Source organism: Nyctereutes procyonoides, unplaced genomic scaffold (genome assembly GCF_905146905.1).
Source record: "Nyctereutes procyonoides isolate TBG_1078 unplaced genomic scaffold, NYPRO_anot_genome, whole genome shotgun sequence".
NCBI lineage: Eukaryota > Metazoa > Chordata > Mammalia > Carnivora > Canidae > Nyctereutes > Nyctereutes procyonoides.
In genome coordinates, this window is record NW_026575025.1 from 1,807,750 (window position 1) to 1,826,013 (window position 18,264).

Consider the following 18,264-nt stretch of genomic DNA (forward strand, 5'->3'; position numbering starts at 1 on the left):
ATCCATCACTTTTGTATATTCTGTTCTTGTCAGAAGTGAGTCGCCAGGGGTTGGTGGAGTGTGTGACTTTTGATTTAGGATTGTGGATTCGAGCCCCACACTGGGTGTAGAGACTTAAAAATTAAAAATAAATTAAAAATAAAATAGAAAGAAGTGAGTCACCGAATGTAGCCCACACTTAAGGGACAAGGATTCAGAAGGTGTGAGGACCAGGAGGCAGGGGTCACTGGGGCCATCTTAGAAGCTGCCTGCTGCATTCGGGGTACAACTTCCCCAGATACCACCGCCATAAAGATCTGAACTAATTTCTCATCACTTTTCCTCCTAAAGACACAAAAAATCCAAGTTAACTGATCCTGGAATGGGGAACCTGACCTACAGCAACCCCTCCTACCGAACTTCCACTCAGGAAGTGAAAATTGAAGCAATCCCCAAACCAGCCATGTACAATCAACTGTGCTATAAGAAAGAGGTAAAAATTACAATTTACATTTAAGGTGGGGTTTTTTGTGTTTTGGTTTTTGTTTTTCGGGGAAGGGGGGGAAGGATATGTTCCAGTTGCCTGAATGGATCAGTGAGGGATACTGGTAGTCCCATCTACCATTTTGGCAGTTATAGTGAACAGAAGAACTAAATCTAATTTGGAGAGATCTAGATTCTCTGAGGGACCAGCTTGAGGGACCTTAGTGAGAGCAAGGTTAGTAAGCAGATTTCAGGAGGTCTAGGTCTGAAAGCATGTGAGTATGCACCTCCCTGCCAGGAGATAACTTCCCAGGCTCATAGGTTTTCCCTCCCGTAGTCATCATTCCCCTGCAGTGAGGCTGCACCCCTTTGAGATGCCCTAGACTCCTAGACAATACCCCAAAAACCCACGAGCTCCTGGACTGTCCCTTTTCTAACCTCTGATCCAAGCTATTGGCATCTATGGCTGGGAATGGCTGGGTTTTTTGCTATTCTTTCTCTTATCACAGAGTCTTAAGAGATTTCTCTAGCATTCTAAAGATTTACATGCTTTTGCTCTCTTAACTCCTTTGTTACTTCAGTGAAAAATTATATGCTGAATGTTTAGGCCTGAAAAATAGTCCCAGTTCCACAAGGGATCAGTACCCTGCAATTTCAGATTTTCCTAGTCTAATATGATCCCTGCTTTTTCCAAAATCCTGTAACCCTTCATCAGGAGTTAATATCCCTTATGAAACCTAATTGGTCTACTCTCTTGGCCTGTCTAGCACAGTCAACACTTGCCTTCACATATACAGGGCTCCTATGCACAATGAGTACGTTTTATGTAATAATCACATGCTTTCTGGATCCATGAATTTCCATATAAAAAAAGCTTCTACTGTAAGCCAAAACACAACCTGCAGGGATAGTTTGCAGTTAGAGGGTTGGTAGACCTCTCCTCAATTAGTATCTCTGAGAGACTCCTGAGTCTTCGGTTCCTAGAGTGTTTGATGCCCCAGAGAAGAACTGTCATAAGGGTCATAGGTTATAACTGAAAAGTGTGTGACCTCTTTCTTCTGTTGTATGCTTTTCCTCAGCAGCTCTTTCACCCCTCAGACAGTCTTTCACCCTTTCTCTTCTGATTTCCTCTTGATTTCAGGTACCTGTTGTGGTGTGTTTGTAGAGGAAAGGGTGCCCCCCCCCCAAACTGCCAGTGCCATTACTCCCACCTCTTCCTAATTCCTAACCTACTCAGCAGTGTGTCTCTGCAATGAAGACACTGCATGTCTCCATCTAATCTTAAGCTAATTTCAGCTCTTGGAGGGTGTGCTGGGTGAATTGGTGTGGGTCTGCAGGCATGCACCTGTGTGCTTGTGTGCTATGTCTGTCTCTGCTCTGGAGGGAGCTGTCACTCTTAGAGTACAGTCATCAGAATATATGGTTTAATGTAGGGGCTTAGTAAAGGTGCTTAGCCAGGCTAGTCAATAGAATATACAACTCTTGATCTCAGAGTTATGAGTTCGAGCCCCACATTGGATATAGAGATCACTCAAAAATAAAATCTTCAAAAAAAAATGTAGGGTCGCAGTTAAATATCCAAGGAGTTGAATTGCTCCTAAAATAGAGGAGCACTTGCAGAGCTCTTGGCAGGAACACCATCCCAGGATAGAACCTAAGCCATGCCCGTTTTTTCCCTGGTACTGGTAGGCATGTTGGTTGGTATCCCCCAGAAACCAGGAGTAAGCCTACCCTTTGAGAAACCCATAAAAGGAGAAGCTTGACTAGAACTGTCACTGTCCTTAGAACAATCCCAGGTCACTTGGGAATGGCCTCAAGGCTTGTGGGAGCAGAGCCAGAGTAACCCCCCAAAAAACACTATAGGTTATACCCCGATGGATTGACTGACACTCAGAACCCAAATAAGATTTTCTAGATTCCTTCTGTCTTACTTCCCAAAAATTTTCTCCTAAACAAAATTAGAAAGAAGAGAAGTAAGAATAAAAGATCACAGAAGTAGTTTAAAATTCTGAATAAGTACACATTGAATTGCCTTTATCAGTTACCTTTGATCGCGTACATCAGCATGATGTCCCATTAATAAACCACAATAACAATGTAACAATGGCTTACATGATTTCGTGTTTCTTATGTGTCAAGCACCTACTAACTGTGTTCCATGTGTCGCCTCATTGATCCCTCACAGCACTTGGTTATGAGGTGGATACTGTTATTCTCCCTACACTACAGATATGGAGACTGACCTTAGAGATGCTAAGTATTTGCCCAAGGTGACCTAGCCAGTGAGTGGATGATACAGGACTGGAAGCCATGGTTCTCCCTCCTCCCTGTCTGAGGATGGTAATAATCATCCTAATCCTAGCTGCTACTCTCCTTTTAGGCTGACTCATCTGTTTGCTCTGACCATGTCTCCCCATTCATTTGTGGGATCTTTGTACTCCTCACACCTCCTCTCACACCATCCACTTCCTTTTTCAGTTCACCATGAGATCCTTTATAGAGAGCCAACCGACTGACCGTGTCTCCCCACTCTCCACCCTAGGGCGGGACTGACCATAACTACACCAAGGAGAAGATCAAGATCGTAGAGGGAATCTGCCTTCTGTCTGGGGATGATGCTGAGTGGGATGACCTCAAGCAACTGCGCAGCTCACGGGGGGGCCTTCTGCGGGATCATGTATGCATGAAGACAGACACAGTGTCTATCCAGGCCAGCTCGGGCTCCCTGGATGATACGGAGACGGAGCAGCTGTTGCAGGAAGAGCAGTCTGAGTGTAGCAGTGTCCATACCGCAGCTACTCCAGAAAGACGGGGCTCTCTGCCAGACACAGGCTGGAAACATGAACGCAAGCTCTCCTCAGAGAGCCAGGTCTAAATGCCCATGTCTCTTCCCTCCCTGCCTGTTCCTTCTCCTTTATGGACTTCCAGTCCTTGTGCTCACTTATACAACAGGCCCCCCAACCTATGTGCTCGTCCTTCTCCCTCCCCCCAAAAAACTGCTCCTGAGACCTCCAACGGGAGCTGTTTCCACCTGAGTCCGTAACTACCTGTGCACAAGAAGTGATGGTGCATCCCGAAAACGTAGACCTGGATTTTACCACGAACCTCACCTCTTGCACTCCATCCTGAGCCTCTGAAACTAGGCTTGGTAATGATTCCTCATCAGTACAGAGCTCCACGTCCCCTTTCCCTGGTACCCTGCCCCACGAGAACGGATGATCCCCAAGACTTCACTCTCCCCTGTCAGAGCTGGCCTGGCCGCTTCTCTGAGAGAACTTGCCCATCAAGTTCTGCTGGGGCAGGGGTCAAGGGTAGAGAGAGCGATGAAGGATAGAGGCTGAGAAAGGAAGAAGTAAGCCCAGCTGGTATGGGCGTCTCAGAAGCCTCCAGCCTCAAGTGCATTGGTAATATGAGAAAGCTTTTAAGGGTTGTTGGGCTGCATGTCCTGTCCATTGCTGGCAATGGATATTATTCTTGCCCTAAGAGCTACTGTTTTTTTTTTTTTTTTTTTCAGCTGCCAGTATTGGTGAGATCTGGGTGTGGCTCAAGCTGTTCTTCCTCCTTCTAGAGTATCTAGAAGCTTTTCTACCTTCCGATGACAGAGCCCTTATCGCATGGCAGCTGGCTAATATGAATTCCCCCATGGGTGCCACCACTGGCCAGTACCCTTATGTTTTTGACTCTAAGTATAACCAGGTTGTGAACAGGGCCCTGAGGAATGTGGGGCCCCAAGCGCTGAGCCCCTGCAGGGTCTAACCAGCGCCACTTAGACCAAAAGTAGCACATCAGCACATCACCTGAACCTTAACGTTCTGCCCCTCTCTCCCCACTCATTGTCGGGGATTCTAAGCATAGAGGTCCTGAAACAACTTTTCAAAGAAGGGCCAGAAGTTTTCACAAATGGTCAGGAAGAGAGATTGGGTTGTAGACTTGGGGTGCACAGGGCCTCAAGGGAAGTATCCATGAGGTTGAACTTCCTGTGTTCTCTCTCAAGTGCTCAGGGATCTAAGTTAAGGACAGAGAACCTGTGGCTCTAGGGGTGGTGATCTTCCCATTCCAACCCTCTTCCCAGCTAAGTGACTGACTTTCCAGGCTGTGATGCCATTACTTGGTTCATACTCGTTCACAGAAAGAGCATGTCTCATGCTAGTATCAGGGGAGTGGAGGCTTTTTTTTCTGCCCTAAACCTTCTATATAGCCCCCTCCTTCATCCCCCCCCCCCCACACACACTGCCTAGTTTGCTTTTTCTGACGTAGGCTTGGGGTGGTGAGGAGGACCACATTAAGACGCAAAGTAGGGGGAAGGAATAGAAAGGTACGACCATTCATGAAGCCCTCTCAGCCTAGGGCAGATCCAGACCCTTCTCCCCAGGAATTAGAAGCAGCAAAGGGGAAAACAATGGGCTGAGAATAGAGGCAGGGCTTCTAGGGGAAGTTTCCTGACTTGAAAACTTTCCTGTGGTTGTTGGTATTGAGAAATCCACTGCCACACATGTCGGTGAAAACAATTAAAAGCAAAGCTTTTCTGGTCAGTTCTAAGGCTGCTAGAGACAGGTGCCAAGCCTTTAGCCCTGCTGGTAGTAGCTAACCCAGGTCTGGACCTACACAGGACAGCCTGGCCAGGCCAGCAAGTCTTTTCCAGTACACACAATGGGAGAGGCGAGGTGCCATTTAGGTGAAGAAAGGGAGACATTTCACACTTAACGGGGCAGTAAAAAAAGGAGCACTTTGGGTCCTCAGACTCACGGTTGAGGATGGAGAGAAAATAGAAAAGTGGCATTTTCTTGATTGGAAAGGGGGAAGGATCTTATTGCACTTGGGCTGTTCAGAATGTAGAAAAGACATATTTGAAGAAATATCTATTTGAGCACTGATTCACTATGTAAAAAAGCAAAACCTCTCTGTCCTAAACTAATGGAAGTGATTCTCCCGCGCTCATGTGTAATGGTTTTAACGTTACTCACTGGAGAGATTGGACTTTCTGGAGTTATTTAACCACTATGTTCAGTATTTTAGGACTTTATGATAATTTAATATAAATTTAGCTTTTCTTAATCACCGTGCCTGGCTTGGAGTCATGACTAATAACTGCACCTGCTCTGTCCGGCAGACCCATGCTTTTGAAAACCTTCTTGAGACACATCACCTCTGTGTCCTTCGGGGATGTGAGGATGATGAAGAGCAATAAAAGGTGTAAGGTTCAGCTCATCTTGAGAAGACCGGTCAAGACCAGAGTTCATTGGCTTGTGAAATCCTTATTTCCTCTAGAACAGAGATACCAGATAGGTTTCATCTCAAGGGCCAACTCCGGTTGGTTGGTAGTGGCTGCCTGATGTCCTGTTGAGATTCAATGGGGAAAGTGTCAAGATTGTTAGTGACATCTCCTTCAGGCACTGGAAGAAAGTGTCATGGCATATATACCTACATCTTTTATCTCTGTTCTAGGTTTATAAGGACCTCATTGTCACAGAACTTGACTTTGCCTTGCCATGATAATCACTGGCAAGTACTAGGGACAAGGAGGGTTCATCACAGGCCCCAATCCGCTCCTAGCTATTTTTGATCTTAGGGTTTACAGTGATTCTGACAACAGATCTAATCAATATTATGATTCCTTTTGTTTGTTTGTTTTCCTTTTATTTTAAAAAAGCTGCCTTCTGATACTTTATATACTACATCTCAAGGCTAGGACAGTGAGTTGGGGATCCCTTCTCAGGTTCTCTGGATGTAACACCTCTCAATGATAATTGGGAATCATGGAAATCTCAGTGCCAGATGGAGAATACTATGTCAAAGATCAGTAGCTGATTTTCTAAACCACAAGCCTTTTATAGAATAATGCTTCTATGAATTCCCTCATCTCTTGCTGGGGGCCAAGTCCTGCTCCATGCCTGAGCACAGATCTTAGAATCTAGCAACAGCCTCCATGCCCACCCTATGCCCCCAACCTCCAAAAAAAGAAAGGAAAAGCAAGAAAGACTGAAGCCTCTTGTATTTAAATAACAAGAAAGCTGAGGGTAATTTATAGTGTATAATTCTTCCAATTTTGGTGGGAAATATGTGTACTAGAACAGGAACAAATGGAATAGCTCAAGGACAACCATCCCCTTAACTCCACCATTCTTTTTTTGAAAAAACTCACACCAGAAAAAAAAAAAAAAAAAGGACATTTGAAGCAATGAAATCCAGACTAATGCATAAGCCTATATACCTGTAGAAAGTACCCCCTCCCAAAGGCTCAAGGTTACTGGCCACCCCATGAACAATAACCACCAAAGTTGCAAACTCAGGAATAACTTTTCAAATGAGAAGAAAAAATGAATATATTAAGCACACACCATTTGCTCTAAAGACTGGGAAATGTTTCTGGGAGAACAGTTTGGTGAATGTATTTTGACACCTTGTGACCACAGGAGCCAGTATAATCAGGTATTCAACACTGCCTGAACCATAAAGGTCTTGCTAACCTGCAACTGTCCTGTCACGTTAGCAGGAAATGGGAGAGGAAAAGGAGGCTGGGCCTGATGGCCCAGGTGTTGATAAGAATCTGGAGTGGGGCGATGGGACTTAAGCAAAGGGTCAAGGATTTAGCACCCTGTTTTCAGGTTATGAGCTGGCTTATACTTCCCTGATTAGTAAAATGAAAAGGATAAGGCAAATGATTGCTAAGGTAATTTCTAGCCTGAAACTTGTTTTTATGTTCCAGGAAATCCTGGGGATAAAACAAGAGTCGAGAATTCCTTGTCTGGTTCTCTGGATATAAAACCTGAAACCAATGAGTAGGGAGATGGTTGGTCAAATTCTAACAAACTGGACATATTTTTACAGGCTAATTACGTTCAAAATGTAGTCCCTGTCCTTTCTAAATTGCATGAACAAATAAGGGAACCTAAGGTAAAAACGTCTCTGTGGCCCATAGAGAGGTCTCCAAGGCATGAATTGAAGCTTTCACCAAACTTAGACCTACAGAAAACAAAGTGCTGCAGAGGAACTTAGAAAAAGCATCTATGAGAGTTGAGGGTACACAAGATTCTAAGTGTAATGCACTGAACTTCAAGAACATAAACTTCAGTTATTTCTACTTATGGACATAATGAAAAATGTCGTTGAACCCTTTTTATAGCTAAGAAATTGTATGTCTTTTCTTCATATGTGAAGGTGACTCAACTGATCCATTTAATAGGATGTGTATCTGGGGATGTTTCAGGCAGCCTTTGTTTTGTAACATTCCCTCACTCGCCCATTTATTTTCTCTCTAGATCATTCTCCCATTAAGCAGCTGGCAGAGGCTAAGCAGAGCTCCACATAGGGAACAGAGTTTTATTTCCAGTCAAGGTTCCAACTCACAATTTTGGACTCCTTGACATGATGTTAAAACAGATCCAGACAGCCTAATTAGGGGTCTGAGTTTAAACCCAAGGTTAGAGTTAGCCCCAAGCTACGCAATCTGCCTATTTCGTTTTACAAGACACAAAGAGACAAGAACTCTCACTTATCTGGTCCTTCTCAGTGGTTTTCCCTCCTGCCCCTAAAAGCCTGTTGACAGCCTGCTAATGAGGCCCCTATCTCTCCCTCTGCCTCCTTCCTCTTTGGTGGAGCTGATGCTTCTGTGGTCAGAGTTCTTGAACAGCCTGCATTTGGGGGGCTGTGGGAGAATGGATTATGAGAAAAGGGTTATTCATTCTTTCATTCAATCACCTATTAAATGCAACCAGTACAATATGGAAGAAGCTAGGAGGCCAGTAAAGGCAGAAAAACCCACAGCCATTTGAGGCCTGTGTTAATGTCACCACTGCTTTCTCCAGGGAATAATGCACGAGGTACCTGGACCGAGTGTTGAGAGGAAGCTAATCACTGAAGCTGCTCCTCTTAGACTGAAATATGGATCCATGTCCCATTGCAGAGCTTTCTCTCCCAGAATGCCATTTGTGATTATGATGGAATGAGCACTGTCCCCACCCTAGCATGCTTTTCAGAAATGCTCAGCACAGTTATTCAGCAAACACAATGTTTGACATTTGTTTACTGCTTCCACTTGCAATAATAGTGTGTTCACCTTGATCTCTAATGCGTAGAAGGGTTTCATTGTCCCATTAATACTTTCCTTATGTAGAACTACTGAAAGGTCCTTGGAATAAAGTAAGCACATGTCACTCTGATAATACATAGATAAAAGCTATTTGGTGATAATCATGAACTGCAAAAGATGACTGGTCAAACATTTATTGAACACTTACTATGGATCAAGGTATTATGTTAGGTTTCCACAAGGCCCTACAGGATCTGCCACTCCTTGCCCTCCATTATCTATTGGACCTCATCTCCTACTATCCTCCTACTGCCAACTACTCTGCTTCAGCTATACTGGCCTCCCTGTTTCTCTAACCTGAGAGGCATGCTCCCAATTTAGAGTCTCTGCATAGCCGGTCCCCCTGGCTGGCACTTCCTGTAGATAAACTCATGGCTAACTCCTTCACCTAGTGTTTGCTTAAAGGTAAACTTCTTAATGAAACCTACTCTGATCATCCTTTATAAAATTAATGTCTAACTCTACTTCCCAATCCCTTTTACTGATTTTTTTCTTTTCACATTGCACACATTGTCTAATTACATACTATATAATTTATTTATGTGTTGATTGTCTATGCTTTTTTCAGTATAATGTGAGTGCCACAAGAGAGGGATTTGTGTGTATGTGTGTGTGTGTGTGTGTGTTGTGCACTGCTTATCCCAAATGCCTAGAACAGTCCCTGCACATATTAGGTGCTCAATAAATATTTGTTGAATGAATGAACAAATAAAAGAATGAAATCAGACATCTAATGCCCACCTTCTAGTAGGGCTACATAAACCATGTAAGACAAAAAGGGGTTTGCCATTTTGTTCTAAAGCTCTCCAGGATCCAGACTCCATACATCCTTTATAGAGCAAATTCCAGTTTACCATCACACTCTCCTTATAAATGTAATCTTCATTTTCCATAATATTTAAATAAAATAAACATGCCAATGACCAATGACTGAAGAAGACTATTTCTGTATGTACCTAACCCATTTCTCAAGGTTACTCTGACCTTTTTGCTCTGATTGGTTCTTTTCTCCTTCCCCTAGCCTATGGATCTGTCCTCATGCCCCACCTTTTCACTCTCCATTCTCCCACTTTGTGGTCTCATCCACTGCTACAATTTCATCTTTTCTACTCTCTGGAGGTGCTTCCTAAGCCTGTATCACTTGAGTCCTAATCTTTTCTCACAGTCCTCATCCTGTGTTTCCTAGATCTACTTAGAAATTATGCTTCAATGTCTCATTGGTACCTAAAAGTAAACAGGTCTAAGACTAAATTCCTTGCCTTCCTCTTGAGACTGGCTTCTCCTGACTTTCTACTTCCATTTGATCAATAACTGCCTAGGCTCAAATCCTAGCATGCTCTTTGACTCATCTCCCTAAATGGGCCCCACCCTCACCTTTGTACCAAGTTGGTTGCTAAATCCTTCACCCTTTCTTGAATCTGTTCTCAGCATTTCCACTGCTATCACCTCCTATCAGACTCCTAATGGGGCTTCCAACTGTAACCCATTTTAGACATTTTAGACAATCAAGCTAATTAGTTTTCCTAAAGTGCAATTCTGATTTTGTCACTCTCTGGCTCAGAAACCTTTCATAGCTTCCTATCACTATTTAAAGTACAAATTCCTTACCTTAGTATTCAAGACCCTCCTAGAATCTGCCTTTCTCTGTCAGTTTTGTATCCTACTACTTCCCAACATGAACCCCTTTTAAAAATCAAACTCACATGTTCAATTCCCTACATATAATTGTACTTTGTTTCTGTGCCCTTACTCTTACTTTTCCCACTGCTAGATATTCTCCCTGCTATATATATATATATATATATATATATATATATATATATATATATATTTAAATTAACATGTCAAAGGCAAAAAAATTCATTTCCCTATCTACTCTCCTTGTTAAATAATTTCTTGAAATTCCAGCAATGTTCTAACCATTTTCAGGCATGCACACAAATACATATGCATTTATAACCATATACAATAAAATCATTCCATATATGCTTTTCTGCAACTTGCCTTTTTTAAAAAATTTATTTATTTATTTATGATAGTCACAGAGAGAGGCAGAGACCCAGGCAGAGGGAGAAGCAGGCTCCATGAACCGGGAGCCTGACGTGGGATTCGATCCCAGGTCTCCAGGATCGCGCCCTGGGCCAAAGGCAAGCGCTAAACCGCTGCGCCACCCAGGGATCCCCACAACTTGCCTTTTTTCAATTAAATAAAATTCCAGCACGTACAGATTAACCAGATTCTTTTTAACAGTTACATAGTGTTCTATTGAGTGGATATACTGTAATTTATGTAACAAGTTCCCTATGAATGGACATTGTAATTTCTAGGGTTTGGGTTTTTTTGTTTGTTTGTGGGGTGTTTTTTCTCCCATATCTTAAGAATTGCTGAGTGAATATCTTTCGACATTTTTCTTTGCATACGTGCATAGATCTGTAGGACAGATTCCTAACAGTGGCATTATTGGGCTAGAGATTATCACATTTTACTTTTTTTTTTTTTTAAGATTTTATTTTTATGTAATCTCTACACCCAACCTGGGGCTGGAACATACAACCCTGAGATCAAGAGTTGCAAGTTCCATCTTCTGAGTCTGCCAGGCGCCAGCACCACCCCCCTTTCTTTAAAGATTTTATTTTTAGAGCTAAACAAGACTTTCAGGGATCCCTGGGTGGCGCAGCGGTTTGGCGCCTGCCTTTGGCCCAGGGCGCGATCCTGGAGACCCGGGATCGAATCCCACGTCGGGCTCCCGGTGCATGGAGCCTGCTTCTCCCTCTGCCTGTGTCTCTGCCTCTCTCTCTCTATCTGTGTGACTGTCATAAATAAAAATTAAAAATTAAAAAATTATAAACAAGACTTTCAGAAATCACATTAACCAAGCCTATCATTTCTATGAGAAACAGGAATATTAGGCTTTTGCAGAACACTTTCTGTTCAAAGGCCTTTCCTAGACAGCCAATTGGTTATATTAAATCCTCACCCTAGGCTTGTAAGAGAAACATTGTTATCCTATTTTGAGGAAACTGAGCTACAAATAATTTACTGGGAAAGTGGTTTGCTTAGAGCGGGTCCAAGACCAGAATCCAGCATCCTGGCTCCATTCACTGCTCCTTCCACGATATCCCAGCTGCCTCTCGTTCCCCTCGCGTACTTAGCTACACAATCGGTATTTGGTGAATGAAATGACTTTTTAAAAAATTGCCAGGTGTTGATAGTAGCTCGAATGGCCAAAATTAAAAAAAACAAGCATGCTGATGGCCGGGGATGCACAGCTCTCCACACAGCTTTCGCCCTTCTCTCGGGGGTGCGGGGGGGTGCGGGGTCGTCGGCAGTTTTCGCTGCAGCGACCCCACATCCCCACCTCACCAGGCAGCGCCGGTTCCGAAGGAAACACGGCTGCGCGCGGCCCCTTTAAAGCTGCGGGCGGCGCGTGCTCACAGGCCTTTCAAACGGACCAATAAGCGGGCGATGGGCGGTCCGTCGGGAACCAATAAACAACGAGGACACTGCGGGGTGTGCGGCGGCCCAAGCGGTTTCAAACGGCTTAGAGCAGGCCCCTCGGTTCTGACCCGGCGGAGGTGAGTGGCCGGTGGGCCCGACCCACCCACCCAGGCCCTCGGGTCGGGGCGTCGCGCGCGCCGAGGGGTGTTGAGCCCCGGGCGGGGGAGCCTCCGCGGACGCGCCCCTCCCTTGCCGCACGAACCCGGCGGATCTGAGGCGGCGAAGCGGGGCGGAGGCCGGCGGACCCGCGGCTGGGAGGGCGGGGGGCGTGGGCGCTCGCGTGCAGCCGAGGCCGGCATCCGGGGGACCCGAGCACGCCGCGGCGGGGTGGCGGCTGCGGCGGCGGCGGCGGCGGCGGGGGAATGCGGGCGGTGCAGGGCCGCGCCTGGCGGCTGTGGGTGTTCCGGGGCTGGGGCGGGCGGGGGCCCTGCGAGCCGGCCCTGCTGCGGTGCCCCTCGCGTAATTGTCAAATGAATGAATGAGTGAATAAGAACCCAGGGGGGCTGTCGCGGCGGCGAAGGGCCGGGTCGTCTCGGAGCGTGACAAGGACTGCGGTGCCGGGGCCTGCCCGCGCACCTGTGTCCCCGCCGGCCGGCTGCGGTTTTAACAATTCCGATCATACCGCGCCGCCCTCGCGCCTGGCTTCCTCTCTCAAAAGGTGTCAGCAGAGTTCAGGTGTCTTTCCAGCTCTGGAGGTTTGGAGGACCTATACAATAGCCACCAGTGTAGGTTAGCTTAACTAAGCAGGCCCTGCTACTTTATGATTCGGTAAACTCGGTTTTTACTTTTTCAGCCCTTACCACTATTAGGCGGTTGAGATAGCTACCCTGCAGTCCTGATAACTGTCGGGATTTGAACGCATCCCCTTTCTGTTTCTGGGATAGAAAAATGCTGAAAGCGATGTTGCCCGAGTGGCTTACTGTGTGTCAGAAAATATACTCGTGTTGATGAATCCTAACAATGAGTGTTTCATTCAGCATCAATAGAGGGTAAAGTGGGTTTTGGTTTTTTTTTTTTTTTTTTTTTTTTTGCAGAACTTGCCCCAAATTTATGCTTGGCTCTAATTCTCACGGGGAACTAAGGCATCAGATCTTGGCCCAGAAATGCTGCCTGTCTTATTTTATGCATAATTATAGTAATTGAAAACTCATTTTTAGAGAGGTGAACTTCTGTCTCCATTTTCATCACCCTGAAAAGTCCTTCTTTGACCTAAAGAGCCGATATATTAAGCTAACAATCTTTGGAAACTTATTAAGAAGTCTAAAAGATTTGGGCTTTTCATAAGTGAATGAACAGACTCCCATGTTGTTTTCATAAAATTTAATGACACAGAGGAGGTGAGATCAATTTATTTTGCCATAAATAAGGCATAAATTAAACTTAGTCAACTCGTGAGAAAAAAATTTTACACAAGTTTTCCAAGTCTGTTCACTGGAGAGCCGTCAGAGGTAAGCAGGGTATTCCATAACAATTCATATACCTTGTTCTTTATTACTTTTAACGTTTTGATCATCAGCTTTGAATTATGAACAGTAGTGTGGCCTACAACTGACAGCTCAATTTTAGCAGCAGAGCTTTTTAATTGCAATAAATTTGAGTACCTTAATATTATGAACAGTGTTCTAGATTTTGAAGAGGCAATTAGAAATAATAAATACATCTCTAACAAGGCCTTAGGATATTGTTTAAAATCTTGATGTGTAATGAAAACTTTTCTTTATTTTGAAGTAAAGCCAGGCTCTCTTATGCTCCTTTGACTTAATGGAGTCTCATTCATCTCATTCATTGATTCGTTCAACACATACTGAGATTGATGCCTACTGTGTGTTAAACACTGTTCTGGATTCTGGGAATACACCAGTGAACCAGAAAAAGACAAAGCTTCTGACCTAAGGGAGTTTGACAGTTTTATCTCTCAAACAATTTGCTGTAGCAAATTGTATTGTCTATAATCCCTCTGGCCCAGCTCTGGTCCTTGAACAAAATACTCAAATACTTTTATTAGTAGTAGCTAACATTTACTGAATTGTTACTGGGTGCCACATTTTATCTCTTTTAATCCTCACAGCTTTTTACAGATGAGGAAACTCAGAAAGGTTATGCAACTTGTTCAAGATCATGCAACTGATAGAATCTGAATTTGAACCCAAGTTAGTCTTTCTCCAGGGCCTTTGCTTTTGACCTATGGTTGTACTACATGAAGTAATGAGATACATTAGGGAGAATTCAGGAGCAATTTCTGGGTAGAATACCCTCCCCTCTCCTTTTTAAAATATTTTATTTATTTATTTGTTTGTTTGTTTGTTTGTTTGTTTATTTATTTATTCTTTATAAAAGATTTTGTGTATTTATACACAGAGGGCACAGGTAGGCAGAATGGCAGGCAGAGGGAAAGGGAGAGGCAGGCTCCCTGCTGAGAAGAGAGCCTGATGTGGGGCTTGATCCCAGGATCATGACCTTGAGCTGAAAGCAGACTCTTAACTGACTGAGCTATGTAGGGGCCCCAAAGAATCTCAAGCAGACTCCACACTGAATGCAGAGCCTGTTGCCAGGCTTGATCTCAGAACCCGAAATCAAGAGTTGGAGACTTAACCAATTGAGCCATCCCAGGTGCCCCCCCCCCCACCAGCTTTTTTAATACTTCTAGCAGAGCCATGAAAAAAATATGAATGATAGGCATGGTGGTATTTGGAAGGAAGATGGAGTGGTTCAAAATACAGTAGTTACTGGACAGCTGTGACTTTGGGGGAGACTCTGGGGGAGCCTAAAATTGAGATCTTAATCTAATTACCATTGATGGACTCCTGATGGGCAGTGTTGGAGTTGTTTGAGATCCTTAAATGATTTTTGTATTTTTACTTCTGGAGTTCAGAATACATTACTTATCTCATTCCTATCAGGGCAGCTGGCCTGTTTATGTGAGACACCTCAAGCACATTAAGCTTATTCTTTTTGGCCTTTACATTTGCTGTTCATTTTGTATACAGGCTCCACTTAGGTCTCAACTCAAATGTCATCTCCTTAAAGAGGCATTTTCTAAGCTCCCAATTAGAGTAGCCCTCTTGGTCACTTTTGCCTCATTTTCCTTTTTTTTTTTTTTTTTTTTTTTTCACTTCATAGCATTTATCACTATCTGATAGGTCATTTATTGTTTGGTTGTGCATTATCTGTTGTCCTCAGAGAAATGAAAGCAGAGCACAGATTTTTTTTCTTCTTCTGTCTTTGAGGTTACCTCAATGCTTCAAACAATACTTGGAACAAATAGATAGTCAAAAAATATTTGTTGAACAAAATTGGCCAAAACTGTTGTAGTCTTATCTATATGATAAAGTGATAAAGACAGTATATAACTAAAGCTGGCTGTGTTGCTATGTCTTTGGATGTGAGCAGTATCTCAACAATCTAATTTGGAAAGTCTTCAACTAAAGAAAACTGGAAAAATGGCAGTCTTATGTTGTGTCAAGTGGGAGGGAAGGTAGATTTGGCTTCCTCACTCCTGCCTTTGTTGTTGTTATTATTTATTTTTTAAGATTTTATTTTATTGTATTTTTTAAGTAGGCTTCACACCCAATGTGGGGGTTGAACTCCCAACCTTGACATCAAGATTTCATGTTCTACTGACTGAGCCAGCCCGGCGCCCTGCCCCCCCATTGTTATTTATTTTATTTTATTTTTGGGGGGAGAAGGAGAGCTCAAGTGCAAAACAAGCATGCTCACACACGAGTGGGCAGGGAGCAGAGAGAGAGGGAGAGAGGATCCTAAGCAGGTTCCATGCTCAGTGCAGAGTCTGTTGGAGCCTGCCAGGGACTCCATATCATGACCCTGAGATCTTGAGCTGAGTGAAGTCAAGAGTCAGGTGCTAACCAACTGAGCCACCACAGCGACTGTGTTGTTATTTTTTTTAATTAAAAAAAACTTTCAGTGGAAGTTTTTAGGGGTGTTGGTCAACTATATTTTAGGTTGTCCCTTTACTGGAATTTATCTGATGTTTTTCTCATGGTTAGACTGGGGTTATGGGTTTTGGGGAGGATGATGGCAAGGAGAAAGTGCCATTTTCATCATAACATATCAAGGATACATCCTATCAACATGATTTTTGACTGTTAATACTGACTTTGATCATCTGGCTGAGGTAATGTTTGTCAGGTACTCTGCTATAGTTACCCCCTCCCCCCGCCCCATTCCATACAGTCCTCTTTGGAAACGAGTAACTGTGCTGCCTACATTTAAGGAATGAAGAGTTATGCTCCCTGTTCTTTGGGGAAGAGTATCTACATAATTTATTTGGAATTCTTCTGCGTGGGAAATTTGTCTCTCTTTCCTCATTTGTTAATTTAGTCAAGTATTTACTTAATCAGTATGGAATAAAGGGTATCTATTTTATACTTTGCGTCATATTCCAATACTCTTTTATTTCTCAGATTGTACCAGCTTTGTCCATTGGGAGCTCTTTTGTTGTTGTTGTTGTTGCTTACAAGAGACTCGTTTTATTTTATTTTTTTTATAAATTAATTTTTTATTGGTGTTCAATTTACCAACATACAGAATAACACCCAGTGCTCATCCCGTCAAGTGTCCCCCTCAGTGCCCGCCCTCCTCCCCTTCCACCACCGCTAGTTCGTTTCCCAGAGTTAGGAGTCTTTATGTTCTGTCTCCCTTTCTGATATTTTCCACACATTTCCTCTCCCTTCCCTTATATTCCCTTTCACTATCATTTATATTCCCCAAATGAATGAGAACATACACTGTTTGTCCTTCTCCGATTGACTTACTTCACTCAGCATAATACCCTCCAGTTCCATCCACGTTGAAGCCCAATGTGGGACTCCATCCGGGGACTCCAGGATCTCGCTCTCAGCCAAAGGCAGATACTCAACCTCTGACCCACCCAGGCGTCCCTCAGAGGAATTTTTTAAATAAACTTTTTATTTTATATTACTTCTTTTTTTTTTTTTAAGATTTTATTTATTCATGAGAGACAGAGAGAGAGAGAGGCAGAGACACAGGCAGAGGGAGAAGCAGGCTCCATGCAGGGAGCCTGATGCAGGACTTGATCCTGGGACTCTGGGACCGTGCCCCAGGCCAAAGGCAGGCGTTAAACCACTGAGCCACCCAGGGACCCCAATACTTCTAGATATTCAGAAAAGTTGCAAATGAAGTATGCAGATTCCTATATACCTCTCACGTAGTTTCCCCTATTGTTAACATCTAAAACTGAAAAACCAGTAACTGATACATACTTTTTGCTAAACTCCAGATTTTGTTTGAATTTCTATAGTTTTTCTATTTATATCTCCTTTCTGTTCTGATCTAATCCAGGGTAACCCACTGTATGTAGTTTTGGTCTCTCTTAGCCTTTTCTGGTCTTTTGAGTGCTCCTCATTCTTTCCTGTTTTCATGACTTTTACAGTTTTGAGGAGCACTAAGCAGTTATTTTGTGTAATGTCCCTCCTTTTGAGTTTATCGAATATTTTTCTCATTTAAAAATGAGAAGAGTTAGGTGTTTTAGGAAAGAACGCCACAGAATACCATTATTTCATAATCAGGGGATATCCGACATTGACATGATATCACTGATGGATGTTGACCTTTATCACTTGGTTAAGGTAGTGTTTGCCATGTTAATATGTTAGGTTACTATTTTTACTTTTCTATATTGAATTTTTTGGAAGTGAATCACTACCTACCTACCTCTAGCCTACCCTCAAAGTGGATGGGGGTGCTTAAGTACCACTACTTGGAGGGAAGAGTATCTACTTTTATTATTTGGAATTTTGGAAGGAATATTTGTCTCTTCTCCCCCATTCGTTTCTTTATTCAATCATTTATCAATATCAGTGTATCTATTTTGTACTCTTAGTTATAATCTGATTCTGTATTATTTATTTTTTTTCCTCAATTGTTCTAGCTTTGACCATTGGGAGATCTTCATGTTGGCTCCTGTGTCCCTTTGACATGTCTCCATCCTTTTTTTCTTTTTTAGCATTTCCTTACTTTCTAGTACTACAAGATGCTCCAGACACATCTTATGTTTTCCCTGCCCCAACCCTAGAATCAGCCATTTCTCCAAGGATCCTTGGTTTCTTTTATTGGATAGTGATTTATAGAAACTGAGATCTGGGTGCCCATGTGCTCATTGCTGGGGATGTCATTATTTCTATGCCCTCTCAGTGGACATAGCAAAGTAATATATGTGTGTATGCTAACTCATGTAT

The 18,264-nt window shown here is 43.3% G+C and overlaps 2 protein-coding genes across 6 annotated transcripts in view; both read left to right on the plus strand.

The window, feature by feature from the left end:
* LRP4 (LDL receptor related protein 4) overlaps positions 1–9,474 on the plus strand; it is a 56,003-nt gene extending 46,529 nt beyond the window's left edge. For both annotated transcript variants that reach the window (XM_055311285.1, XM_055311275.1), the window contains exons 37-38: positions 331–472; positions 3,005–9,474. In XM_055311285.1, coding sequence (XP_055167260.1) covers positions 331–472; positions 3,005–3,337 — 475 coding nt within the window. In that variant the 3' untranslated portion in view covers positions 3,338–9,474. The remainder of the gene's footprint in view (positions 1–330; positions 473–3,004) is intronic.
* A 2,585-nt stretch (positions 9,475–12,059) lies between these two features.
* Positions 12,060–18,264, plus strand: part of CKAP5 (cytoskeleton associated protein 5) — a 108,959-nt gene continuing 102,754 nt past the window's right edge. For all 4 annotated transcript variants that reach the window (XM_055312178.1, XM_055312187.1, XM_055312192.1 and 1 more), the window contains exon 1: positions 12,060–12,126. The gene's annotated coding sequence lies outside the window, so the exon portion shown is untranslated. The remainder of the gene's footprint in view (positions 12,127–18,264) is intronic.